The sequence below is a fragment of the Melitaea cinxia genome, chromosome 18, assembly GCF_905220565.1.
Source record: "Melitaea cinxia chromosome 18, ilMelCinx1.1, whole genome shotgun sequence".
Classification (NCBI taxonomy): domain Eukaryota; kingdom Metazoa; phylum Arthropoda; class Insecta; order Lepidoptera; family Nymphalidae; genus Melitaea; species Melitaea cinxia.
In genome coordinates, this window is record NC_059411.1 from 6,544,191 (window position 1) to 6,571,897 (window position 27,707).

The following is a 27,707-nucleotide window of genomic DNA, read 5'->3' on the forward strand; positions in this document are numbered from 1 at the left end:
TCCATTTAATAATATTTTTTAGTTATTATATTATGTATATAATATATATATATATATATATATATATATATATATATATATATTTTTTTTTTTTTAGTTTACTGTAATTTATCTTATTAGAACTACTATTTTATTTGTGAATCGTACCAAAATATATACCCATTTAATGTTAGAATGTTACTATTAATGTCATGTCTTATGTGATGACACTTGACATCTCGTGCACAACAATAGAAAATGGATGTGTTCCGATAAAATTTAAAAGAGATTTTTAAAATTTTGCCCTTCTAGTGTATATACCCACAGATGTATGTATGTGTAGTAACTATACATACTTAAGCATTAATCTACTTAAAAACTAAAGGTTCTAAAATGATTTCTCGGAAAGGACAAAAAGCTATAAATGAAGGGGTTGTTGGTAAATACGTGAAAAAAGATACTCCTCCGGATTTGCCAAGTAAGTAAATAATAACAAAGGAAAAAAAATACAACAAGAATTTTATCAGCATCATCATACAAAGTAATTAAATGTAATTCTGGTAAAACAAACTAAAACATTCAACTAACTGACTCTACAGTAATTAATGTTTGGACAACTGGTAACAATAGACGGCCACGCAGTCAACCCTTCGGGTCCAGTGATGCAAGTACTCAGAGTATTGAAAATAAGTTTGGTAAATCTCAAACAATAAGTGGTCATGCTGGAAAGTATACTCCAAGTGAATCTGTGCCAAACCTAGCACACAGGTATGAGATTTATTATGACCAATTAATTTAAATTATTTTTACCATAGCAGCTTAGTTAATATTTATTACGAAGAAAAGAGAAAGTAAAGAACATGAGTAATGTATTAATTTATTGAACATTTTTGTAAAGACATAATTTGAATCAGGTTTTGCATCTTTTTGTTTACTTACTAATTTTGTAAAATATTTTGTACAGGTTTGCGAATTTATCAACAAACAGTGATACTGCAAGTACTTCCAGCAACTATAACTCCCAGTTTTATTTGGATACTAATTTGGTATGTTTCCATTAAACTTTATTGCCAAATGTAGTCAGTAATTTATTTTTTCCATTGTAGTACTTGTGTTGTCTATCATCTGTTCATCATTTCATTTTACATATTTTTAGGCATCACAATCAACATTAAATGAAATTGATGAGTCTTTTAGTCGACAAACAAGTTACCGATATTATAGGCAAACTCAACAAGAGGATCCTATCTATCAAAACCAACAGCAGGTATTTTTAATTCATCAAAAAGTTTGAAATGAGAAAAAGAAACATAATTATATATGTTACATGTTGAACTACATAATTATAGAGATATATAACTTTTTATGAAAAAAAAATTTTGTATAAACTAGGTGCAACAGCAAAAACAACAGGAATATAGTTCCAGGGAATCTAGCATGCCAAGAATATCTTCTAACTTGAGTTTGACAGCTAGGCTTCATCCCCCGTCACCCCATTCTATCAGACTGCATTGTACAGATTGTAAGTAATACACTGATTGACTCATACTATATTATACTATGAATCTGTTTGACCAGTTGTGGATAAAGTTTCTAAATTTTTTTTAAAGATCCTGCATATAAGTTATGAATAGACTTTGACAGCAGGAATTCGAGCATAAGGAGGCGAACAAGCCTTAGATATATATACTTGCAAATAAAAATATCTCATAAATACAGTGGAAACCAATGATGAAAAAGAATAATACAGTAAAAACTTTTAACTGTTGAAATCGTTATCCATCAAATAGCATTATCAACAACCGGTGAAACAAACCCTATGTATAATATTATATATATGGTACTATTATTTTTAGAGATGCAAAGAATGTTCGGCCGAATATTTGCTTAATTTGCCAAATAATTACCGAATAATTAAATAGTAAGGTTAACTAATTACTAAATAAGTGTGGTTTATTGCGAAAGTTGTATTGATCCATAAAATAATAAATTAAACTAAATTAAATTTCTATGAAACTAACAATTTTAAGAACACTGCTTTGAGTAATAACTTTTCTAAGAAAATGTATTTTTAGAACATAATATAATCTAATATATCTTTAGGAACCAACACAAGTATTAAAATATGTATATAATTAAATTAAGTTTTTTAAAATAAATGTCAAATGAAATCAAAAATAAAATAACTTTAGTAACAAATAATAATTTGCAACATAGAAACTAGGAATTGTCATAACAATTTGTAGTTTCAATCAACAATGAACAAATATATCTGTAAAAAATCAAATTAAATTTTTTTGACAAGTGATAATGTTAGCAAAATAAAATCTGATTCTCAGAATTACTATTATATCCTTTAATAATCATATCGTAAATTTAACATACTTAAATTAAAAAAAAAAAAACATATTTTATAATTAAAATTTAAGAGTGGTAATGATGTAGAAATACTAGATACTCAGCCCTGTGAGGCAACAATCAATTTTTTTTCTCTTCATATACATTTCCTGCTTCCGAGGATAACCATTCACTATATACAGCCGGAGAAGTTAAAAAAATTCTGGCTAAAACAAGTCATGAGTTCATACTTTCCTTGATTTTTTGCCCACCATGTAAAAGGACTGCGTTATAAACGCATAAAGTCTCATTCAAATAAACACTTCACACTCAACGGCCCCCAGTAGGATTTTCTCCTGTGTTGGGGGCCCATTTTTTTATTGGGGGCAAACACACACAATACACAAGCACAAACGCCCAGACCACGACAACAACCTATATGGCCAATAAAAAATATCTGCCGTGAGCGGGGATCGAATCCGCGACCGCCAGCGCAACAGTCATTACTGTGACCGCTGCGCAAACGCGTCGTCATATTTTTGCAATTCATTCAGCAAAGGGCAGGGTGGCAAACGCCGCCCGGCTCTTTTAAAGCGCCGTACCGACATGCAAACCTGTTTACCGCGTAAAATTGAACCGAATGATTCGGCCGAATCATTCGGTTTGGCACATATTGGACCGAATATTCGGCCGAACATTCTTATTCGGTTAAATCTACATTCGGCGCATCTAATTATTTTATAATTTATATCATCAGTATTACATAATTTTTATGCAGTTATTCCAATAAGATATGTTTATGTAAAGAGCCGGTTAGTTAAAATTACACCATTTAAAGTTTACTTTTTAATGATATGTATTTTGATATTGTTTCAGCATATACAACACCAAGCCAATCTTCGCCTATATACTCTAATTATGTAAATACCCCAGCCCTACCATACCACAATAAACCACATAGTGGAAATATGATAACTTCAGGCCAAGGTAAATCAATCAGTCAGTTTAATCAGTTCAGCCTGTTGCAGTCCACTGTTGGACATACCCCCCCCCCCCCCCAATCAATACATGTAATAAAAATGTAACCAATCGCTGTCTGTACATGGAAGATATATGAGAAAAATATTATTAGGGCCTTTGTCATTGCAAATGGCACTCAAAACAATGATTGTTAGAATTTTTGTCTGATTGTCTGTGCTTTTGTGAATGCTAATCTCAGAAACGGATTATTTAATTTAGTTGTAGTTTTCTCTAATTTGTTGTGGTACTTCACTTAACATTTAGTGTTTATTTTATGTCAATCTGTTCATAAATAAAAAAGTTATGCCAATTTAAAGAATCACGTTAAACACGTAAAAATACCCAAAATGCGGACGAAGTCGCAGGCACAGTTAGTAATAAATAAAAATATATGATTTAACTTTAAAAAATATGTATTATTTAAAATCTATAAGCTTACAAACTTTACCTCTAAGAGTAGTAAAAAAATATCTTCAAAAATAAAACTGGCAGGTTCCGATGAGTGTGAGTTGCCACTGCCTCCCGGCTGGTCAGCTGACCGTACACTGCGAGGACGGCGCTACTACATGGACCATAACACGCAGACTACCCACTGGACACATCCACTTGAAAGCGTACCGCGGCCCTGGCACCGCGTATCCACTCCACACCATGGAGTCTATTACTTTAAGTAAATAACTCAGATTATGTTAATATATTTTTTGTATTACTATAATACTAATTTTTGTGGACTTAAAAAATATTTATAACTTTATACACACCAATTGAAATTTCTGTTTTAAGTTGTATATTGGTATCAGCACGGATATTAAACTGTCGTCAACAGAGTGGAGGATTTGTGCTATGGGGAAACAGAAAATAGTTTTGATCAATACAAAAATAAATATATCAATATCCTCTATAGCATAGTTCTAAAATGCGAAAGACTCCTGCAGCCGAACTGGCTCCACTTGTATCGACTCGTCGTTCCTGTGGGCCTAACCAGTGAGGTCGAGAGGGTGGCGCAGAGCTTACGCAACTCTGCGTTTTCCTGAAGAGTGTCCTAGGCGACACAGTGTCTGTCTGACACTGTCTAAATCGTCTGCAATAGACAGACTAAGGCCAATGATAATGATCCTCTATATACGTAAAATATTGAAAAAATGTTTTTTTTTTTTAGTGAAATAACCCATCAGACAACATATGCCCATCCTTGCTTAGTGGGAGGATGCTACTTAGTAAGTCCTCTGGTACCTACACTGGTGCCACCATATCTTTTGGAAGAGATACCACACTGGCTTATAGTTTATTCAAAAGGTAAAATTAAGTTTACATTAGTTATTTTTTTTAACTAAATGATTATGTTATGGTATAATTTCAACTAGCTTAGTAAAAAGAAAATTTGCATTTATTACATTTTAAGTGTTTGTACAATGCGAAAGATTGTTTTAACATAATCAAAACAAATATTTTTTTCCACTAACGATGCTTTTAATATTTTTCTAAATCATTATCGTTGAATGTAATATTTTATTTTTTATACAGCTGACCAAGAACTAGATCACAAGTTGAATTGGAGTATGTTCCGTTTGAATGAACTTGACTGTTACTCGGACATGCTAACAAGACTTTATAAACAGGAACTTCAACTTATAGTTATGAAATATGAACAGTACAGGTATAAGACAAAATTTAGGAGGTAATTTTCAAAACTAGTCATCATAATTTTTCCAAATTTCCACCTCCTCCAACATTTTAAATAAAATCTGTTATTATTTACAGTTATTTATTTAACAATTAAATTTTATTTAAGAAATTGATATTTTTGGTAGACTTGGTTTGAAAGGAATTAAATTGATTCCAATACTCAGTAGAGGCATCTGAAAGTTTTGTTAAATTTGCAGATGCCCTTATTTGAAAGTAATTTCCTGAATTATTTATTAGTTAAGGGCGTTCATAAAACACGTGAGACGTTTAAGGGGGGAAGGGGTCGAGTCAAATCTCATCTAATTCTCATCTAATCTTACGTTGGACAGAGGGAGGGTCTCGGCTAATGTCACGCAATTTTTTTTTTTGATTGAAACAAAAAAATATTTTACTATTTTGGTCCATTTAATCCCGGTTGTACATGCTTAAGATTTAATCTTAAGCGTAATCGTAATACGATTAAGATCATTCACTAATTCCGATTAAGATCATTCACTAATTCGTTCGAAAGAAAATAATTTCATGTTGGTTCCAATAGTCTCTCCGGAGACCGCGCATGATTCTCCATGGACTGAATTAGAATAGATATTCTTTTTTTAATCACAGTAGTTACGATTAAAGTATTCTCTTGTTAAATTTTTATTACACTTACTAGCTGACTCGGCAAACGTTGTCTTGCTGCTAAACGCTATTTAAAAATAGAAATTAGTGGTAGAAGGGTGAATATTTAGGGTTGTATGTATTTTTCAACGCCAAATCATAATAAAATAAAAGATAATTTATCTAAAAATTAAAAAAATTATTGTGTTTGCTCGCAAACGAAAAAAAAACCGACTTCAATTACATCGACGAGTAATACAACGTAGATCGACGAAAAAATAGTCAAGTAACTACGCGTTATCAAAGAGTACTCAAAAAGTAATTATCAGATCTCGATAAAATTTATATGTGACCACATGATAAACATCAGCTTTCGATTAAATTAAAAATTATCAAAATCGGTACACCCAGTAAAAAGTTATTGCAGATTTTCGAGAGTTTCCCTCGATTTCTCTAGGATCCCATTATCAGATCCTGGTTTCTTTATCATGGTACCAAACTAGGGATATCCCCTTTCCAACAAAAAAAGAATTATCAAAATCGGTACATCCAGTAGAAAGTTATGCGGTATAATACAACGTAGGTCGACGAAAAAAGCGGCAAGTAAAAACGCATTATTAGATATAACTCGAAAAGTAGTTGTTAGATCGCAAATAAATTTAAATGGGACCAATTGACACACACCACCTATCGATTAAAAAAAGATTTGTCGAAATCGGTCTACCCGGTCAAAAGTTCTGAGGTAACATACATAAAAAAATAAATAAAAAATACGGTCGAATTGAGAACCTCCTCCTTTTTTGGATGTCGGTTAAAAACTGGTGGTGGACTGGTGGACTACCCTTAATATTTAAGGGGATGAAAAATAGATGTTGTTCGATTCTCAGACCTACCCGATATGGACACAAAATTTCATGAGAATCAGTCAAGCCGTTTCAGAGGAGTTTAACTACAAACACCGCAACACGAAAATTTTATATATTAGATAATTAAACTCTCAGCAATATTGATTACTAGTCTTAACTATTCGTAAATAAAAGCACAAATTTTTTTTTTTCTTTTTACAATAACAATACAACGCATTTACGTAAGAAACCCACATTTTGAAAAATCTCACATAAGATTGGGGGATGGGGGAGGGGGTTCAATAAAAACTCACAACATCTCACGTGGGGGGAACACAAAATTTAAAAAAAAATACCTCACTTAATTTATGGACGCCCCCTTAAGGCAGTATAATTATTAATAATGAGTATAATTTGAATTCATGATCTTAATTGTATTGCAACTAATAAAAAAAAAATGTTTTTACTGTCACAAAGCCAAACATACAGAAGAAAATATTGAACACTTAAATTTATTACATTTTTTTTAAATTTTCACAAGGAAAACCTGTTATTTAACGTCCACTTTTTATTTAAATTTAATTTCTTACTTCAGAAACCCATCCATCCATACTATCTGTTTTAAGACAGGTGCCAGGTAATTGTTTTTAAGTAGTATAATGTAAATATTATCTACTAATTATACAATTATTTTCAGATCTGCGATACTTCAAGAAATTGAAAAAAGGAGACATGCAAAATCATATCATGCACTTTCATTATTAAATTAATGCCTTAATAAGCTGTGATTTAATATTTAAGGAAAAGTGTACATAAGAAGTTGACTGTTTAAATTATTATTATTATAAAATAATAATAATAAGTGCCTTACTTTTTTGCGTTTCTAAAATTAAAATATATAATCAGTGATAAATTTATGACTATTTTATAACATCTTTTATTATTATTTATATACATTAATGTTGTAATAATAAACAATATAATTGTTTACAATTTTATTTAGATATGTAATGTGTATGTTAAAACAACAAAGGTAGCCCCTTCTTAAATTCTAAATGTTAAAGAAAAAACACTGAAATGAAATAGTTGTTTAATAAAAGTTATGCTTATTTACACTAATATATAAATCAATACAGATTTCTTGAAATAAATTATTGATATAACTCGTTTTCATCATTTTTTTTATTATCATGTCTAACTTCCTCACCATCAACAATATCATATTCGTCTACTTTTGTTAGACCTGATATTTTGTAAACTTTAGCATTCTTAATTCCCAATGTATTGGCCCAGGCACGTGCTAAAATAATTATATGAGTCAGAATATAAATGCTAACAGAATAAACAAAATCTTATTAAACCGTAAAATAAATAAAATAATATATCAAATAGCTACCAGGGGGCAAAGCCATTTCTTCGTCAGATTTTAGACCATGGTAATGCGCCCAATCTGCTTTTCCTTGGTATATGCTGTATAAAAGTATTCCGAATGCATTCCATGCAAAAAACCCATAAGCTAAACTAAGACGTCGTTTCCAAAGGACGGCTACATCCTCCGGTATTGGCTTTGTTCTTCGGCGAATTATTTTATGTAACCATTTATGTATCATGTTAATATTTAGTTATATAATTTATTTTAAAATCTGAAGACAAACCTGAATCGAAGTGAACAATTTTTTGGCAGAAGTCAGCTGTCAATTTTGACGTGATTTTGACGTTTTTTTTAAGGACTGCACATTGCCAATGACGAGCAGGAATTAAGAAAAATCTTCAAAAATTGTGGATAAGGGACAAGAGGAATTTATGACAGGATTCAGAACAGGATAGGAAGAAACAAAATAATATATTTTATGATAAAAAGGAAGATAAAAAAGATACGTAATCAGTGACGCCAGGAAGCGGGAGTGGTTGAAAAGTGAACAGGAGAATAAAAGATGATTAATATCCCCCATTACATAACCACAAAAACAGGACGGACTGGAAGTAATTTTAAATCTAGCCAGATGGTGTGGAGAACGAGTGTGACCAAGCCTTAGTCTCGATATTATGCTACAGCCTTTTGTATTGAAATCCATATTATAAAACCATGGTGATACTAAAATTTCAGATTGTAGACTATAATAATACGTTCTTTTTTAACCGACTTCCAAAAAGGAGGAGGTTCTCAATTCGACTGTATTTTTTTTTTTTTTTTTATTTATGTTACCTCAGAACTTTTGACTGGGTGGAGCGATTTCGACAAATTTTCTTTTAATCGAAAGGTGGTGTGTGCCAATTGGTCCCATTTAAATTTATTTGAGATCTAACAACTACTTTTCGAGCTATATCTAATAATGCGTTTTTACTTGACGCTTTATTCGTCGACCTACGTTTTATTATACCGCATAACTTTCTACTGGATGTACCGATTTTGATAATTCTTTTTTTGTTGGAAAGAAGATATCCCTAGTTTGGTATCATGATAAGGAAACCAGGATCTGATGATGGGATCCCAGAGAAATTGATGGAAATTCTTGAAAATCCGCAATAACATTTTACTGGGTGTACCGATTTTGATAATTCTTTTTTTGTTGGAAAGAAGATATCCCTAGTTTAGTAGCATGATAAGGAAACCAGGATTTGATATGGGATCCCAGAGAAATCGAGGGAACTTCTTGAAAATCCGCAATAACTTTTTACTGGGTGTACCGATTTTAATAATTTATAATTTAATCGAAAGCTGATGTTTGTCATGTGGTCACATATAAATTTCATTGAGATCTGATAACTACTTTTTGAGTAATCTTTGATAACGCGCAGTTACTTGAGTATTTTTTCGTCGATCTACGTTTTTTTTTTTTTTTTTTTTTATATAACAATATATATCCACGGGCTCATAATGCCCGTGCTTTTATTATTCCAATATTAGTTTGTTAGTTTCTATAACTTGGTACTTACACATGCAACTTAGAGGACTAATTAAACTAGACTTAGTATCTCTAATCCTACGTGAGTCCACCGACCAAAAATTTAAAGTTATACTAAATTTACTTCTATATATATTAATTACTATATATTATATATTTTTTGTATTCCTACTGTCAGTTTTATTATCTAAGTTTATATTTACACTTATATACTAGTTACCGTATATGTACACTTATGTCCTAGTTACCTTATATATACACTTATGGCCTGCTGGCCTACTTACAATATACACTTAGCCTAGGTTACTGTTAGTAAGATTTTTTTTTTTTTTTTTTTTTTTTTTTTTTTTTTTTTTTTTTTTTTTTTTTTTTTTTTTTTTTTTTTTTTTTTGTAGTCAATATTATATAATTTATCCTAATTAATTTGGTACACATGTAAAATTATTTTGCACACGTTTTGTAATATGTAATTAATACTATTTAATTTAACACTAACTTTATATGTTTATGTACACCCTATTTCTTTACTGAAACTAATTTCTTCACACGCCAAAAGTTTTCAACATATCGAGCACACTCTCAGTGACGGCTGCGTCTCTGTGATGAATCGCCATCTTGAGACTGTGCTCGAGTATTTCCTTGTCCGTGGTCTCCACTGCCCTCGCCACAAAGCGACCAATTGCGTCGTCCCTGTCGTCGGTGTAATAGACACAGGTGTTGGTGTGTCTAGTCACCGCGACTACAGCGTGCGAAACGCTGTCGTGGATCCTGAGCCTCCTCGTCTTCGTCTGGAGGACTATGACGTCCTCGTAGGTCTGGCCCTGCGCCTCGTGGATGGTTAAGACGCGCGATCCCTCCCCGGATCCGTATCCCTGGTCAGTCAGCAACCTCTTCTCCTCTTGCGTAAAGACCAGGTATAAGGTCCGGTCTCTTCCTGCAGGAATACGCGCGCCCGTGAGGCTCTCCACTCGCAAAGATCGGATCTTTGAGCTTGAGCTGTACACGTCCTTATAAACTTCGCTGATGGCAAGGGCGACGTCTTTGGGATTACGATGCGTGCATGACAACTCGCACGAGATGGTTGTTATCTGGGTTGGTCTGAAGTACCGCATTTCGAACAGGTTGTCCCTGTCGATGTACGGCAGCTGGTTTATGTCTCCGATGAGGACCACCTTCTGTGCTCCCGATAGTCGGGCGGCCATTACTATGGCTCCGAAGTGGTTCATGAGGGCCTCGTCCACCGTTAGGCGGTTGATTTTTGAGCCCTCTTTGAAACCATTAACTAGTACGGAGGCCATAGTACGCACCTTTTGCTTGGCTTTGTTGCCGTAGCGGTGCGCCAGTTTTTCTTTCAAGTCTTTGGCCGCCTCGACTGTGGTCGTAATCACGACCTCCGTGTCCTCATCGAAGTCCCCGACTATGCGAGTTGTCTTGCCGCATCCCGGTACCCCGTTTATCCACTCCAGTGATGGTAGTTCCCAGGGCACGGTCAGTAAGCCGTCCCGGTCGCCTGAGATGGTTTTCGCCATCCGTAGCATCCGGTCTCCCAGCATTACCTTCGTGCATCTGGCCACTACCACCACTGGGTCCCCTTCAGGTGTTTCGAAGGTTTGTGGCTCCTCGTCATTCCCCTCCGACTCGACTGCGCTCACGAAGCCTGCAGTGCTGTTATACGCTGCCATATACCTACCCGACATCTTGCCCTTGAGTGTTTGTCGGGTTTCACTGTTATATATGGCCGCTTCGGCTTCCTCGAGTTCCACCTCCAGTAATCTTTGGTGATCATACTGGTAGGCCTGCATGATCTTTTTGCAGGTGGCAAGGCTTACCTCGCGGTTTGCCTTTATTATCGCCAGGAACTCGATTAGGGCGTTCTCCGTATGTTGTAGCGGTGTGGTCGCAGGTCGAAGTCTCGGCGGTGTTACATGTCCCATGTCGGCCTTAGTACGAGCGGCCGGTGACGCCTCTGGGTGCCTCGGACTACTGTCTCTGGTGAACCTGCTCAGCGCCGCCGATTGCCGCTCAGCCTGTCCAGTCTTTTTGGGAGAGAGGTGATGCGGGAGCTTGCCTGGTTTTGGGGAGATGGTTGCGTGGATAAAGGTCGCCAGTGGCATCGAGCTCAGTTCAGGTGTAGCCTTTGCCTTAATTCGCTCTGCCTTCTGGGTCTCGATCCGTTGCTGTAGGCGCTCCGAGCCGCTGAGCGTGGACTCGTCGACAGCCGGAGATGCAGGAGGTGTCGGTGTTATGGATTTCGGTCTTAGATATCCGAGATCCTCCCCCCTGTCTTCGTAGACTATGACCTCACTGTACTTGGAGGCCATTAGGCAACCGTACCTATCAGATACGTCACCTCTATCATATCCGACCCTCATCGAATCCACGCTAATTCTTTTGGGGACTCCACCGGGGGTCTCGCTCAACCGGCGTAGCCACACACTAGACTGCGCGAAGGGGGACGTCTCTCCCCACTCGAACAACGCGATGCATTTGTTGTTCAAACGCACCAGACGGTAGGTCGAGTCGCCCTCCCGTTCTTGCGATAGCGCTGTGATTTTAGTGCGCTTTATACTTGTCTTTTGCGTGCTACCCTTTAACAGTAAAGCGAGCCCCGGCGAAATCGCCAGCCGATCGCGTCCTTCGGAACGACAGAAACTTATTCCCATCCTCTCTACTTCGCTGTCCATGAACAGAGCCACGCATTTGGTTTTAATTCCCACTTCTTCGCTTCCGTTCCCTTCGCTAAGCGAGGATTGTGTCATCCCGCTGTGGGTCGGTTGCGGAGGTGCGTTTTGGTCGGCTCTATTCCTGAACAGCTTCTGCAGCGAGGAGGGCATGGCCTTTGTTATTTGACCCAGAAGGGTGCGGCCAGGAGTCATCCGCGGACCCGTTGAGCTGTTACTCTGGGTGGCTTGTTGGACACAGTTTTGTTGTGTTTGTGGTTGTGCGTTGTATGTTTGGGCGTGTGTTGCGTGTGTGTGTGTTGCGTGGACGACGGTGTTAGCGCTCTGCGTAGGTATTACAGCAGGTGGTGGAGCGGTCGTGCTGTTCCTTTTTGTGGCTATATTGACGGCCTTTCTCGCGAATGTGAGGAAGACAGTTCTGTTTGTTTCGCTCTCCAGGATGGTATGGAGCGAGGTCTGCTCAAGTTTGGTCTGGAGTTTGAGTTCCAGATCCAGCCTATCCTTACTGAATCTCGGACAGTCCAGTATAACATGCAGAACTGTCTCCTCACAATTCGGATCGCAGATACACGAAGGACTGTCAGTGAGGTGGAATCTGTGGAGATACGCCGCAAATCCTCCGTGGCCGGTCAGAATTTTTGTGTCGACAGCTGTTGGTGCCGATTTCCTTACCAGCCTGCAAGCGGTCTTTACATCCGGTAGGAATATTTTCGTGACCGAGCCCGTCTCCGAAGAATTGTATCTTTCCTGCCACATCCTGACAGTCTCTTCCCTGATCTGCCTTCTGACATACGAGACGGGTACTCTGTCGTAGTCAGGTGCCGTCTTTTTTGTCAAGGCCGCTTTTTTGGCCAACCCGTCCGCTCTCTCATTGCCCGGTGTTCCAACATGGGCCCTCAACCAAAAGAACCGCACTGTCTTATTCTCCTCCCGGAGCTGTCTGATTCGACTCTTCATTTCCAGGGCCAGAGGGTGAGTCACTGAGGGGCTCCTCAGCAGATCTAAAGATGACCTCGAGTCGCTCAGGATGTTAATGGAGCGTGACTTTGAGGTTTTTGCCATGTCCACGGCTCTGAAGAGTGCGTACATCTCCGATTGAAAGACAGTGTTGTGCGGCTCTAACCGGAAAGTAGAGTATCTTACTTCCCTGCCTTGGTCCCAGCATGTGAGGGCAGCTCCTACTTTACCCTCTATTTTACTACCGTCGGTAAAGATGAGGGGCCCGACGATGTTGTGTTCTTCAAGGACTTCGGGGTTCAGATTCTCTAAGCGCTCGTACTCTGTTGTCATGAGTAGGGAAGGGTGGGGATTTTGCATTGGTCCCACCCTGCGCTCTAGCTCTCTTCCCGGTGGAAGAAGATCCGTGCTGTGGCCTTTTTTGGTTTTGAATAGTATGGCCGCCTCTCGAACGCGAAGGTCTAACGGGAGCAGGCCGGTGAGGACTAGTGCCGATGTCAGAGACACCGTTCTGTACGCCCTGCACATTTTTTGTGCAAATCCTCTCTGCAGTGAGTCTAGCTGCTTCCTTATCGATAGCTTCTCTGCTGCAGGGGACCATACGCTCGCTGCGTACAGAACGATGGGCTCTATCACCGCCACATATATGGTCCGTACGATCTCCCCATTCAGACCCCAACTCACTCTCGCCGCGCGCGCAAGCTGTTTATAAATGTCCGCCGCTTTTTTACATACGGCGGATACGTGCGCGTTGAAAGTGAGCTTTGAGTCCAAAATGAGCCCCAGCAGTTTTATTTTATCTACAAGCCTCAGTCGAGTGCCGGACATATGGATTATGGGGGTGTCGTATTTGAGTTTTTTAGTGAGCACCATCGCATTGGTTTTGTGCGCGGCGAAGCTCAGCTTATTACGTATACCCCACTCTTGTACGGCCGCTAAGGTGGTTTCGGCTGAGGTCTGTAGGTTGCTGGTTTTTTGGCTGGAGAAAACGAGGACAACGTCGTCCGCAAAGGCCTGACAGTAAACTCCCATCGCGCTGATCTCTCTCAGAAGCGAATCCAGTATGAGGTTCCAGAAGGTCGGCCCGCCAATGGATCCTTGGACACAACCCTTCGTGGTCTCCTTTTCACTGGTCGCTCTGGCGTAATTTACGATGACCTTTCGGTCCTGGAGGTATGAGGCGACCATAGCGTATAGATTTCTCGGGCAATGCTTGTCCACTAGCTGTTTTTTGAGAGCCGGCCACCATGCATTGTCGAAAGCGCCCTCTATGTCAAGCGATACCAGAAGTACTATCTTCTTGGACTTAATTTCTTGCCTGATATGCTCGACGAGATCGTAGAGGGCGTCTTCCGTTCCCCTCTGTGGCATGAATCCGTACTGGCTTCGGTGCAGCGTGGGGAAGAGTCTCCACTGAAGTCTACCTATAAGCATTTTCTCAACTGTCTTTCCTAGGATTGACAGGAGTCCTATAGGTCTATAGGACTTCGGGTGGGTGTAGTCCTCTTTGGCTGGTTTGCGGAGGATGCGTACGTGGGCGACTTTCCACTGCTTGGGGAAGTGGGACAGCGATAGGCATTTGTTCGCCAGCGCTAGGAATAACTCCCTGTTGCAGTTTATTGCCGCCGCGCATATATCCGACGTTAACCCGTCTGGGCCTGGAGCTTTTTTGGGATTTTGGCTCAAAAGAACCTGTTCCAGCTCTGCGGCCGTAAACGGCGGGTCGTCGTCGGACAGATCTTCTAACTCCGCGGGAGTTCTGCCTTCTACGGCCTCTCGGATCTGTTTGTGATGGGCGGTTTCGGTCTCTACAGAGTCGTCAGGGTAGAACGTTTTTGCTAGGAGTTTAGCCGACTGTTCTGGTGACAGTGTTTCGCCTGATTCGTTCCTTAGCAATGCGTCCTCGTGTCTACGAGAGGTCTTCCTGATGACTCTGTAGATGCCGTCCCACACGCTTTCACGGTCCTGTGCCGTGCAGAAGTCTTTCCAGCTCTGAGTGGCTGCTTCGTCTGCCGCCTGTTTATATTTTTCCTTGGCCCGTACGTATTCTTCGATGACGCCAGCCCTTCTGCAGGGTGCAGCATTTCTGATGCGACGTTTGGCTCTTAGTTGCTCCCTTTTCAGGGAATCTAGCTCTACCGACCACCAGGGCGGTCGGGGGTCGCCTTTCCAAGGTTTTATCTTCGGGATGGTACTCTCGCACGTGCGGTGAATGATCGCGACGTATTTTGCGATTATTCCATCGAGATCGTCCTTGTTCGAGACATTTAGGACGGCTTCCAGAGTGACGCTTTCTTCCGCGAGGCCGGTTGTTAGGGTAGCGGAGAAATCTGTCCATCGCGCCTTTTTGGTGTTGTATCTGCGCGTCGAGATTGGGTCCAATGGTTTCAAAGGCCCCTCAGTGCGCAGACTAAACGTAATGGCGTTGTGATCAGATGTGATCAGATTTCGTTCCACTCGCCAGGTTTCCAGTCTCGCGAGAAGGGATTGACTGGTTAGAGTCAGGTCTACGCAACTCGAGTATAGCCTGTCTCCTCTGTAAGTCTCGAACGTAGGAACTTCCCCGCTGTTATGGATATGGAGGTCCATCTCGGTGATAAATCTATGGAGTTGTGCTCCTCGATGGTCTTCGGAGCTGCTGCCCCACCAGTGGCTCCAGGCATTGACGTCACCGGCCACTATGTGATGGTGTGTGGGGAACGTCGATCTACGTTGTATTACTCGTCGATGTAATTGAAGTCGGTTTTTTTTCCTTTGCGAGCAAACACAATTATTGTCTACTACTATAATCATAGGACACTTGCCACGACTCATCTATACAAAGTTTAGGCAAAGTTAATAAATCTGGGTAGGAAATTTTATATGGAAAAAGGTCACCACTTATTGTAGCTTCTCTAGCTAGAGTATCTGCTCTGAAATTCCCCTCTATTCCACAATGGCTAGGGATCAAGGCAAGCGTTATTAAGAGATATTTCTCGGTGCACTCAGTTAATAATTATCTAATACCAAATATATAAGAATACTTTTGTTTAATTTTAAAAGGATTTTTGACAAGAACTTGAATAGAACTTAATGAATCTGTGAAAACTATGGATTTTTTAAGTTTAGCTAACCTGATATATTCTAAAGCTTTAAAAATACCTAAGCATTTCCAGGAGAATACTGTACATTCAGGAGGAAGTTTGATTTTTTGAACAATATTATATTCATCATCATCATTACAGCCTATACAGTCCACTGCTGGACACAGGCCTCCACGAGCTTACGCCGAAAACAACGCGAACTCATGTGTTTTGCCCATAGTCACCACGCTGGGCAGGCGAGTTGGTGACCGCAGTACTGACTTTGTCGCACCGAAGACGCTGCTGCCCGTCTTCGGCCTGTGTATTTCAAAGCCAGCAGTTGGATGGTTATCCCGCCATCGGTCGGCTTCTTAAGTTCCAAGGTGGTAGCGGAACTGTGTTATCCCTTAGTCGCCTCTTACGATACCCACGGAGAAGAGAGGAGAGGGGGTGGCTAAATTCTTTAGTGCCGTAGCCACACAGCACAATATTATATTGAAAGTGGAAAACTCCTACTCCAACTTTACTATTGGCAAAATGTTTTGACGCATCTGTGAGGAGAGGTACGAGTAAAGGGCATTCTTTTGAGAAGTGACCAAATACTCAGAAAGATCTTTATCCCCCGATTCAGCTGCGTACCGCAATAGTGCTCGAAAATTGCCCTCATTCTGAAGTGGTTGCTTTTTTGCCTCATTTTGAAGGCTCAGGTGTAATGTGGATCCGTCCCGAATCAGTTTTACCTCTTAAAGGTATACCTTGTTTGCCGCTAAAAATGATTCCTTTTACAATAGGGATTAGTTTCTTTCGGTTTTCTTGTTGCAGTCTCTTTCTTTCAGAAGTCAACTGCTCATCGACTGAAACCGCTTGAGAAGATATTACTTTTAGGAAGTTATCTGTAAGTTCCGAATTTCGTTTATGATATCCTGATTTTGCATGAGTTTCAAATATTTCTAGTGCATTTTTCCACTTGAAAAAAGGATCGGTTACAAACTGGCCGACCCGCTGATAGTCCCCTATACCTTCATCAAGCGAACGTCTCATTACGACGCAAATTCTACAGTATGCTCTACTTTTATATTCAGAATATGCCAACGAGGGGAATTTTTCCATCCATTTCATTTGAAAGCGCAAATTTTGTTTTGTAGAAACGGGAAACTTGTAATCTTTAGGTGTAGTCCAAGGTCTTTTTTAAAATTTGGGCCTTTAGATATTCATCCTCGATATTGTCTTTAGTCGCACAGAAACCAACATCCAATTTAGCAGAACGTAAAGATAACGGTGAGCTGGTGCTGCTGCTGGTCGGTTCCTGGCTAAGTGTAGGCTCGGTAGTGGTAGACATGAAACAGGGCGCCGGTGACACCATCGACTCGGTCTCGACATTGGACACTGCAGATGAAGTCGAAGGCTCGCTTGTCATCACAATTTTATTGTCAGCTTGCAGACTAGTTGTTGGTTCCAAAAACTCCTCTTTACGGATAGCCACTTGACCGCACCACTTTTTCCAATACTCCGAGCTGGCTGATCTACCCACGAGTATTTACCAACTAAATAATGTCTTGGACCTTATTTTTAAATGGAGTAACGCGTACGGGTTAAACGTTAATCCTTCTAAGTCTCAAGTGATTATCGTGGGTAGTCCAAAACTAGTCAGTAGCATTGATTGGTTACTTGTACCTCCTGTACTCTTCAACAAAGTTGTTTTGAATGTCAGCGATAAAGTGAAAAATCTAGGTAGAACTTTCGATCGTCATCTCTCTTGGTCACCTCAATTAACTGAGCTAAGCCGGAAATTGTTTGCAGCTGTCGGTTCACTCCGTCGACTCCAGTACATTCTTCCCTTGCCTACAAAAATTGCGCTGGCACAATCACTACTTTTACCAATCCTTGACTATGCAGATACGTGTTTTCTGGATCTCAAAGAGGAGCAACTAAATAAGCTTGAGCGCCTTCAAAATCTCTGTATAAGGTTCATATTTGGTCTTCGTAAATATGACCACGTCTCCGATTTTCGCAGTAAACTCAAGTGGCTCCCAATTCGCCTTCGCAGGAATACCCATGTACTTACTCTACTCTACTGTGTTCTTTTTAATCCTAATGCCCCTCATTACCTTAAAGAACGGTTTACGTTTCTTTGCGATTCCCATGAGCGCTCCCTCAGATCTGAATCCAATTTGCTTCTGAAAATTCCTCCCCATTCTACCTCCTTCTACTCCAATTCATTTACTGTTAATGCTGCCCGTCTGTGGAACTCTCTTCCGCTTTCAATAAAACAAGCTCCAACTCAAGCTTGTTTCAAGCAACGCCTTAAAAAGCATTATATGTCGCTCATTAAGTCATAACTGTCGCGATTTGTAGTTTACTTTGTGTACATATATGTACATATTTATGTGTTTGTGTGTGTGTGTATATGTATATATTTTTATATGTTTATGTATATATGTGTTTATGTATGTATATGTGTGTGTATATTTTTTTATAGGCAATCCGACAGCGTTATGTTACAATATAATGTACAAATATGGCCAAAATAGGATCACACTGATATTAAAAAAAATTAATCATTATAAAATACATAACTACACACTATATTTAAAAAATTACAGAAAGTAATAAAAATTAAGCGACTATGTTCCGTCCCATCCACTGCAGTTAGAGGTGAGTGTATATGTATATTATATATTATATACCAAAATATTTACTTATTTATATGTTTTTTCTTCTTTATTAATTATGTAAGTCTATCATATCGTAGTTTTTATCTAGTTATTATTGATATTTCCTTCTTAATTTGTGCACACTTCTAACCGCTGCTACTGTATCGTGTCCAGTATCCAAAAGTTATCTGGAAGAAATTGCTGTTTAGCGAGATCTAGTGTATCTTTCTTTATATGTGTCTGTATTTCGGTGTACATTAAGAATAAATAAATAAATAAAATAAATAAAAAGTAGGTCTCATTTGAATTCAGCCATAGAGCAACACGGAGGAGAGTAGCCACGTACAGGCATTCCCCTCTGTCAAGGTATAAGTACAAATGGTCCTACGCCTACAATAAAACTAGTTGCAGCCGCACAGATCACTAAACTAAATCTAGTTGCGCGATTGCATCAACGTCCTTCAAAAAATGCCGAATTGTTCTGTTTTTTGCTGCAAAAAAAGAAAGCCAAGTCAATTTTACTAAAAGATAATATTATAATAAAACTAGCTGTGTCCGCGGCTTCGCCCGCGTTGAAATTAGTGTGTCACAAAGTTTTCCCGGCAAACTTCCAGTCGACGTACGTCGAAAACGTCTACTAACTATAATCTACCTCCCTGCCAAATTTCATCTTTGTCCATCTTGGATGGATTTTTTTTTAATGTTATGGGCTTACTCTTGACCTCAGTCTAGCTCTAGAGCACAGACGAGGTCGAAGATGGAGCGAGTTCGCCCAGAAGAAGCCTGTTCACTCGCGCTTTAAACATGTTCGGTTTGTATGAACTCGGAAACACAGACGCCGGCAGGGAATTCCATTCCTTGGCTGTGCGCATTAAAAAAGATGATTCGAAGCGCTTTTTACGTATGAAAGGTATATCAATCAGGTAGGGATGAAAGCCTGCGGTACGTCTGTAAGTCCGATGGAAGAAAGGAGATGGGGGTATGAGCTCGTGCAGCTCCAGGGCACACTCCCCAAAGTACAACCTGTAAAAGACCGTTAGACTGGCAACCTTTCTTCGGTGAGCCAGAGTGTAAAGAGATTTCACCAAACTGGCATTACCAATTAGCCGCTTGGATGGACCATTCAGCGGTTTTTGAGTTCTTGTGATGAGTGAGTCAGTGACCTTTCTCTTTTATATATATAGATTACGGTGTATTATTTGGACACTTCTTCACCATCTATAGAGCATACATTTTAAATTTCAAATCTCTTACCGTAATAACATAGGACTTTCATACAAACTTCCAACCCCCGTTTTATCCCCTTAAGGGTCGAGTTTCGTAAAATCCGTTCTCAGCGGTTCTCTCCGTTCTCTCATATATATATATATATGTATGTTCGGAGATAACTTCTTCGTTTATGAACCGATTTTGATAATTCTTTTTTTGTTGGAAAGGAGATATTCATACTTTGGTACCATGATAAGGAAACCAGGATCTGATGATGGGATCCCAGAGAAATCGAGGGAAACTTTCAAAAATTGTAAGGGTGACTAGTAAATTTAATCATGTTTCTCATTAAGTACTATAAAGCACTACTATTTAATAAAGGAATGGAGTCGATCTGATGATGGAGAAGAAAGATAGTCGAGGGATGTCTTCAAAAATTTATAGCAATTACCTGCTTTTTGAACTTAATTCGTTTCTATTGATGAGAACTTTGCACCTGTATGAGTTATAAGTGCCATTACAGTCTGATGATGGAGACAAAAGTTAGTCGAGGGGACTCTTTAACGATTTATGGCATTTACCTGCCGTTTGAACTTAATTCGTTTCTATTGATGAGAACTTTGCATATATATGAGTTATAAGTGCCATTTCAGTCTGATGATGGAGACGAAAGGTAGTCAAGGGTACTCTTCAACGACTTATAGCAATTACCTGCTGTTTGAACTTAATTCGTTTCTATTGATGAGAACTTTGCACCTATATGAGTTACAAGTGCCATTAAAGTCTGATGATGGAGACGAAAGATAGTCGAGGGAACTTTTCAACGATTTATAGCAATTACCTGCTGTGTGATCATCTGTGTCGCAGGACCAGGTTTGATGATGGAGCCCATAAACACTCGAGGGAATTTCTCAACAATTTACAGCAGTTACCTTTTGCTGTTTGACGACCGCTTTGATATAATGGTGCATGTGCCGTGTCGGCGGCGCCTAAACACCGACGGTCGCGGGTTCTATTCCAGCTCGGAGTGGATATTTATGTTTATATAAATATTTATTTTTGGTCTAGTTGTTAATCCTTGTGGTTCTCCCAACCTAGTCTCGGAGAACACGCTAGGCTGTCAGTCCCGGTTGTTATTACGTACACCTGATAGCGAACTTTACTCACAGTATGTCGACGCGTTAGCGCAGCGGTCACAGCACCGGCTGTTGCGCTGGCGTTAGTGGGTTCAATACCCGCGCCCGACAGACATTTGTATTGGCCATATAGATGTTTGTCATGATCTGGGTGTTTGTGCTTGTGTATTGTGTATGTTTCCAAACCCCCGACATAAGAGAAAAAGCATCCTTGTTAGGTCTACCCATCACTAAAAATTGTAAAATAAAATAATTTTTAACAAAAAAAAAACCGACTTCAAAAAGGAAACTAAAAAGTGAAAAATAAATTTACTTAGTACAAAGTAATTCGTATTTTGATTTAGTTAATCAGAAATGATTAAATAAATATTTTATAATTTTGAAGTTGGTGCCAAGTAAATACTACAACAACCTGGCTACAATAACAAATACAAACAACACACACACAACTAACAAGTACAAAAAATATTATTAGATATGTCAAAACAATAACAGAATAATAACAGTATTCAACCTAATAGTCAATGAAACAAATTATGAAAGAAAACTGAATACAACTTACGAGTAGATACTAGAGTAGTTATTGTTTTACTTGGCACCGACTTCAAAATTATAAACTATTTATTTAATCATTTCTGATTAACTAAATCAAAATACGAATTACTTTGTACTAAGTAAATTTATTTTTCACTTTTTAGTTTCCTTTTTGAAGTCGTTTTTTTTTTGTTAAAAATTATTATCATAACAGCTGGGATATTTTTTTTTATATTATCTCATCTGTACGAAAAGAGATACATTTTTTCGATTTTGGAATATTTTTATTTTATTAATCGTTGTAGCGTAATATTTTATAGATTGCTTTCGTCAATGAATTGGCTCTCAAATATCATATAGCACGACATCCCGTGACAAAATTATTGTGAATTACGCGCGTAGTAAACTTAACGATAACGTTTTTAGGCCGAGGGTTCTTTTGATCCGCATGAGGTACACGGTGTATGGATATTACATCGGAACGCTGAATTCGTATCTTGATTTCATTACTTATACTTTCTAGAATGTCTATCAGGTTTTCACCACGCCTTTCAGGGAGATTGGATATCTCAATATTACACTGTCTCGCCTGCTGTTCCATGACTGATATTTTATTCTCGAGTTCAAGTATCTGGTCTTGTAAGACAGAAGAATGGGATACAGTATCTTCGATGGCCTGGATTCGTTTGTCAAACTCCTTTTTATTCTCAGACGCATATTGAAGAGACTTTGCAGCTTCCAGCAGCCGTTCACCTACCTTGGACAGTGTTTTCCTTATATTTATGTTGTCTGTAGAAAGTTTCTGCACATTTGTATTTAAGTTCTCTAATGATGATGATATTTTCGATATTTGTTGAGTTAGGGCCACATTGACCGCCTCTGTAATGGCATTATTGATATTTTGTGTTACCTTGTTATAGAAAGCCTCCAGCTGATGCTCAAATTTCTTCTCCAATGCAACAACAACGTCATCACCATCCATTTGCTTCCGCTTACGCATATTAACAAAGTCGGTTCTCTCAGTGTTTGTAGGTAGCTCCGGGCTCGATGCGTAGAGGGCCGGCGGCGTAAGTTGTAACGACATCGTCGGTGCAGCAAAACGCAATTGAAAATATAATGTTGTCTCTCTTCGTCAAATGCTGTACCAAGTATATGCGAATGCAGTGAGAACAGTACCGCGAAAACAGGTCCCAAACACTTACTTCACTTTGAATTATTATTTATTAGATATATACCACTGCGCACAAACAAATATCGCACCACAGATAATGGCACTAAGAACTACTATTGTACTCAAAGATAACAGAAAAACTTAAGCAACGATGTGCAACTACCACTTCCAACGACGTGCGAACGATGAATAATAATGAATAGCTTTCTGGTTATCTCCCAATTGAGTGAAAGCAAGGACCCTCTTTCCAGGATAGAACCATTACACCCTCCTATTGAGTTTTCCGTTAAAATTAACTTTCAGGAAAAGCTCGAATCTTGTATTGGGGCTAGGTTCCGCTTCTACAAAGCTGACTATGACAAAATTACAAGTGCCCCGAATAATATTCTTGGGAGAAGAAATTGTCGAGTTATGATTGCTGTTCTGAGAATTATCATTGCTAAATATGTGCCCAAATCCAAATCACGGTCTAGTAAATTTCCGGTATGGTTTTCTGCAGCACTGATAAAAGTCATCAATGAAAAATTTAAATATCGTAAAAAAGGCAACCCTCGGGATTTAATTACTATTAAGTTGCTCAGGGAACGTTGCGCGAAGCTTCATAATCTAAACTATAAATTGTATTTGAATAGCCTGGAAACAACTTTGTCTTCAAACCCTAAACTTCTTTGGAGCTTTATCAAGCGCAAAAAGGGTAAGTCAATTTCCTATCCTGCCACGATGTCCTTAGATGGCGAAATGGCTTCTTCCGGACCTATAATATCATAAATAACGGTTCGTTATTAAACAGGTTTGTTATTTTTGTTGGCGTCCTGCGCATTGGTGCGTTGGCACGTTGGTGCATTGGCGTGTTGGCGTGTTGGCGTGTTGGCGCATTGGTGTGTTGGCGTTTTGGTGTGTTGGCGTGTTGGCGTGTTAGCGTATTGGCGTGTTGGCGTATTTGCATGTTGGCGTGTTGGCGTATTGGCACATTGGCGTGTTAGCGTGTTGGCGCATTGGCGTGTTGGCGTGCTGGCGTATTGGCGTGTTGGCGTGTTGGCGCATTGGCGTATTGGCGTGTTGGCGTATTGGCGCATTGGCGTATTGGCGTGTTGGCATATTGGCGTATTGGCGTGTTGGACTGTTGGCGTGTTGGCGTGTTGGCGTATTGGCACATTGGCGTGTTGGCGTGTTGGCGCATTGGCGTATTGGCGTGTTGGCGTGTTGGCGTGTTGGCGTATTGGCACATTGGCGTGTTGGCGTGTTGACCTGTTGGCGTGTTGGCGTGTTGGCGCATTGGCGTGTTGGCGTGTTGGCGTATTGGCACATTGGCGTGTTAGCGTGTTGGCGCATTGATGTGTTGGCGTGTTGGCGCATTGGCGTGTTGGCGTATTGGCATATTGGCGAGTTGGCGTGTTGGCGCATTGGCGTGTTGGCGTATTGGCGCATTGGCTTATTGGCGTGTTGGCGTGTTGGCGTGTTGGCGTATTGGCGTGTTGGACTGTTGGCGTGTTGGCGTGTTGGCGTATTGGCACATTGGCGTGTTGGCGCATTGGCGTATTGGCGTGTAGACGTGTTGGAGTGTTGGCGTGTTGGCGTGTTGGCGTATTGGCACATTGGCGTGTTGGCGTGTTGACCTGTTGGCGTGTTGGCGTGTTGGCGCATTGGCGTGTTGGCGTGTTGGCGTATTGGCACATTGGCGTGTTGGCGTGTTGGCGTGTTGGAGTTTTGGCATGTTGGCGTGTTGGCGTATTGGCGTGTTTAAGTTAAGACTCCATAAGGACAATAAAAAAAATGTCGATGTTTCCGATTTTAGTAATTTTCCAATATGCAATGAAACAAAACTAATGAATGAAAACTATTGCTAACGGGCGTCAGATGTAGCCCGGACGACGACCACTGACTACTGCGCTCAGTCAGGCGTTATACACATTATATAATTTATATGTAGAAAGCCGGTAGAGATAACTCTAGAAGAAGTCTCTTCCAGCTAACCTGTGGTAGTTGTTTTATTTATTTTTTATTTTATTACTGGACTTTCATTTGGACAAAATCTCTGTGTTGTTACGGCAATAAAATATATAGCCGCCCCCTATCTTCCCTTGCTGCTTCAACTGCTGGCTTTGTAATACACAGGCCGAAGACGGGCAGCAGCGTCTTCGGTGCGACAAAGCCAGCCCTGCGGTCACCAACCCGCCTGCCCAGCGTGGTGACTATGGGCAAAACACATGAGTTCACGTTATTTTTGGCGTAGACTTATGGAGGCCTAATTAAAAAAAAAAAGAAAAAGTCCAGCAGTGGACTGTATAGGCTGTAATGATGATGATGATGAGTATAAATAACCTATCAGACTGCTTTATATGTTTCATACAAACTATCAACCCCAATCAAACGCCCTTAGCAGTGGAATATCAAAAAATCCGTTCTTAGCGGACGTTTACTAACTATAATCTACCTCCCTGCTAGATTTCACCTTTGTCCATCCTGGATGGATGGACCATCCAGCGGTTTTTGAGTTCTCGTGATGAGTGAGTCAGTGACCTTTCTCTTATATATATATAGATTACGATGCATTATTTGGACTCCTTTTCACCATCTATAGAGCATACATTTTAAATTTCGTCTCTTACTTTAAAAACATAGGCCTTTCATACAAACTTCCGACCCCGTTTTATCTTTTACGTCCTATACAAAACCTACTTGCCAAATTTCAAGTATGTAGGTGTTGTAGTTTCGGAGATTTCGTGATGAGTGAGTCAACCTACCATCCCCCGTTTTAACCCCAAAAGGGAGTTGGTTTCTAAAGATACATTATTTGGACATCTCACCATCTATAGACCATACATTGTAAATTTCAAGTATCTTACTTTAAAAACATAGGACTTTCATACAAACTTCCAACCCCCGTTTTACCCCCTTAGGGGTCGAGTTTCGTAAAATCCATTCTTAGCGGTAGTTTACGCCTTATAAGGAGCCTACCTGCTAAATTTCAAGTTTGTAGGTGTTATAGTTTCGGAGATTTCGTGATCAATGAGTCAACCTACAATCCCCCGTTTTAACCCCAAAAAGGGGTTGATTTCTAAAGATGTATTATTTAAACACCTTCTCACTATATGTAGAGCATACATTTGAAATTTCAAGTCTCTTACTTCAAACACATAGGACTTTCATAGAAACTTCCAACCCCCGTTTAACCCCCTTAGGGGTCGAATTTCGTAAAATCCGTTCTCAGCGGATGCCTACGTCTTATAAGGAACCTGTCTGCCAAATTTCGAGTTTTTAGCTTTTAAAGTTTTGGAGATTTCGTGATGAGTGACCTTTCACTTTTATATATGTATAGCATAGATATAGTAAAAAAAAGTAGATAATGCGCGGCCTTTGTTGTTAGTGAAGCCACAAAACTCGGCTCCTTCAAGTAAATACACGCGCTCACGCACACATATGCATCAAACTACGCTCATTTTCGTTAGTATGTCACGAGGCTTCATACAGTAACTTTGCTTATAAAATGCCGTCTTGTGTGATTAAATGGTGCAAAAACAATACCAAAGTAAACAAAAAATCTGAAGGAATATCGTTTCACACGTAAGTACATATAAAACTTTAAATTTATTGCTATTCCAAAATAATATTGAGGTTATTCGGAACTTATAATTTCAATGTCACGAAATGACGTACCACGGGAATGTTGCCAGTAGTTCTTTTTTTCAATACCCCAAAATGTGGGTAAGTAAATTGTACGCAATCAGAAAAATAATTAAGTAAAAAGTAGACATAGTTATTGTTTTTTTTTTTTCTCGTGTTATTTTATGTTACATAAATTGAAAATAAAAAAATCAAAATATATTTATGAATTATTAACTCGTTTGTTTTATGTTTTAACTTTTTACAATTTTTGAGTAAACTAGGTACCCATATTTTGCTATCAAATTTCATGGTTTTAGGTTTCCAACGAATATTTTAATAAGAGGTGAATGGGTAGCGGCTGTAAGACTAAGAAAATGACCACGATTATGCTGGCCATGCGCATAAAGTCAATTTAATACGATTAGTGATTGAAAAATATTTGAACATAAGACTACATCATATTAGTAAAATGCAAACAATGACGATGACTCTGAGTTCTAAGCGACAAAATTTAAAAAATTTATACAACATAAAGGATTCTATGTTTAAGAAAAATAGTTAAAAAAAACCGACTGCAAACTGAAAAGAGATAAACAGAGGGGATAGGAAGTGTCCATTCATACGATTATCTTACGAATATATTTTTTTATTATTCTACCGATTTTTTGTTTTATTTTTATTAAATTTATTTAAAACTATAAACATGTTTTTATTTTCACATACCCATTTTACCTATATTAAATTAATTGTTTAATAAAAATTTTAGGGACTTTTTTTAAAAGGTGTCAACACTTCACTCACTCACACATCTTTAAAAAAGTGGCTTCAGTTTTCTGTTCTAGGTGCGTTATCTACCTTTTTTTACTTGATCTATGATGTATAGATAGATCATAGATTGCATTTAATTAAATATAATACAATACTTACGAGTATTAACACATTTTACTACAATTATACCATAATGTGTAATATAAATTTTTGCAAGTTTACTAAAGATCCAAACTTAAGGCATACGTGGAATTTTTTTTGTAATAACAATCTAACCTGGAAATAATAGAAGGAAATAGTGTCATTTGCACAAATCATTTCAATACCTCTGACTTTCAAGTGGCGACTCCCCTTCGTGTTGCTCTTTGAATTCAGCACATGGAAATACATAAGCCTAGATGGGTCTGATCAAAAGAGCAACACGAAGGGGAGTCCCCATAGCATTTTTTGCCAATACAAAACTGTCCGTCATTTTTTGCGGGGGGGAAATCGCTCACACGCACACTTTATCTAATTTCCACACAAAAATAATCGTCTGTCACTACGAACCTCACAC

The 27,707-nt window shown here is 39.0% G+C and overlaps 3 protein-coding genes and 1 long non-coding RNA gene across 4 annotated transcripts; 1 reads left to right on the forward strand and 3 right to left on the reverse strand.

Moving 5' to 3' along the window:
• Window positions 1-191: 191 nt before the first annotated feature.
• Window positions 192-7,640, forward strand: LOC123662007 (protein salvador homolog 1). Its single transcript, XM_045596905.1, has 10 exons — window positions 192-457; window positions 579-747; window positions 944-1,025; window positions 1,136-1,246; window positions 1,372-1,501; window positions 3,193-3,303; window positions 3,829-4,006; window positions 4,496-4,632; window positions 4,861-4,993; window positions 7,165-7,640. Exons 1-10 carry the CDS (start codon window positions 373-375, stop codon window positions 7,235-7,237), a joined length of 1,209 nt encoding a protein of 402 aa, XP_045452861.1. The 5' UTR covers window positions 192-372; the 3' UTR covers window positions 7,238-7,640.
• On the reverse strand, window positions 3,732-8,614 carry LOC123662008. Its single transcript, XR_006744426.1, has 3 exons — window positions 8,123-8,614; window positions 4,098-4,177; window positions 3,732-4,000 (listed from the first exon to the last, which is right to left on the reverse strand). It is a non-coding gene; the product is annotated as an uncharacterized LOC123662008 (long non-coding RNA).
• LOC123662006 lies at window positions 7,541-8,164 on the reverse strand. Its single transcript, XM_045596904.1, has 2 exons — window positions 7,864-8,164; window positions 7,541-7,767 (listed from the first exon to the last, which is right to left on the reverse strand). Exons 1-2 carry the CDS (start codon window positions 8,075-8,077, stop codon window positions 7,619-7,621), a joined length of 363 nt encoding a protein of 120 aa, XP_045452860.1. The 5' UTR covers window positions 8,078-8,164; the 3' UTR covers window positions 7,541-7,618.
• Window positions 8,615-21,958: 13,344 nt separating the features above from the next.
• LOC123662485 lies at window positions 21,959-22,690 on the reverse strand. The gene has a single exon (XM_045597328.1). The coding sequence runs from the start codon at window positions 22,688-22,690 to the stop codon at window positions 21,959-21,961; it is 732 nt and encodes a 243-aa protein (XP_045453284.1).
• Between the last annotated feature and the right edge of the window lie 5,017 nt (window positions 22,691-27,707).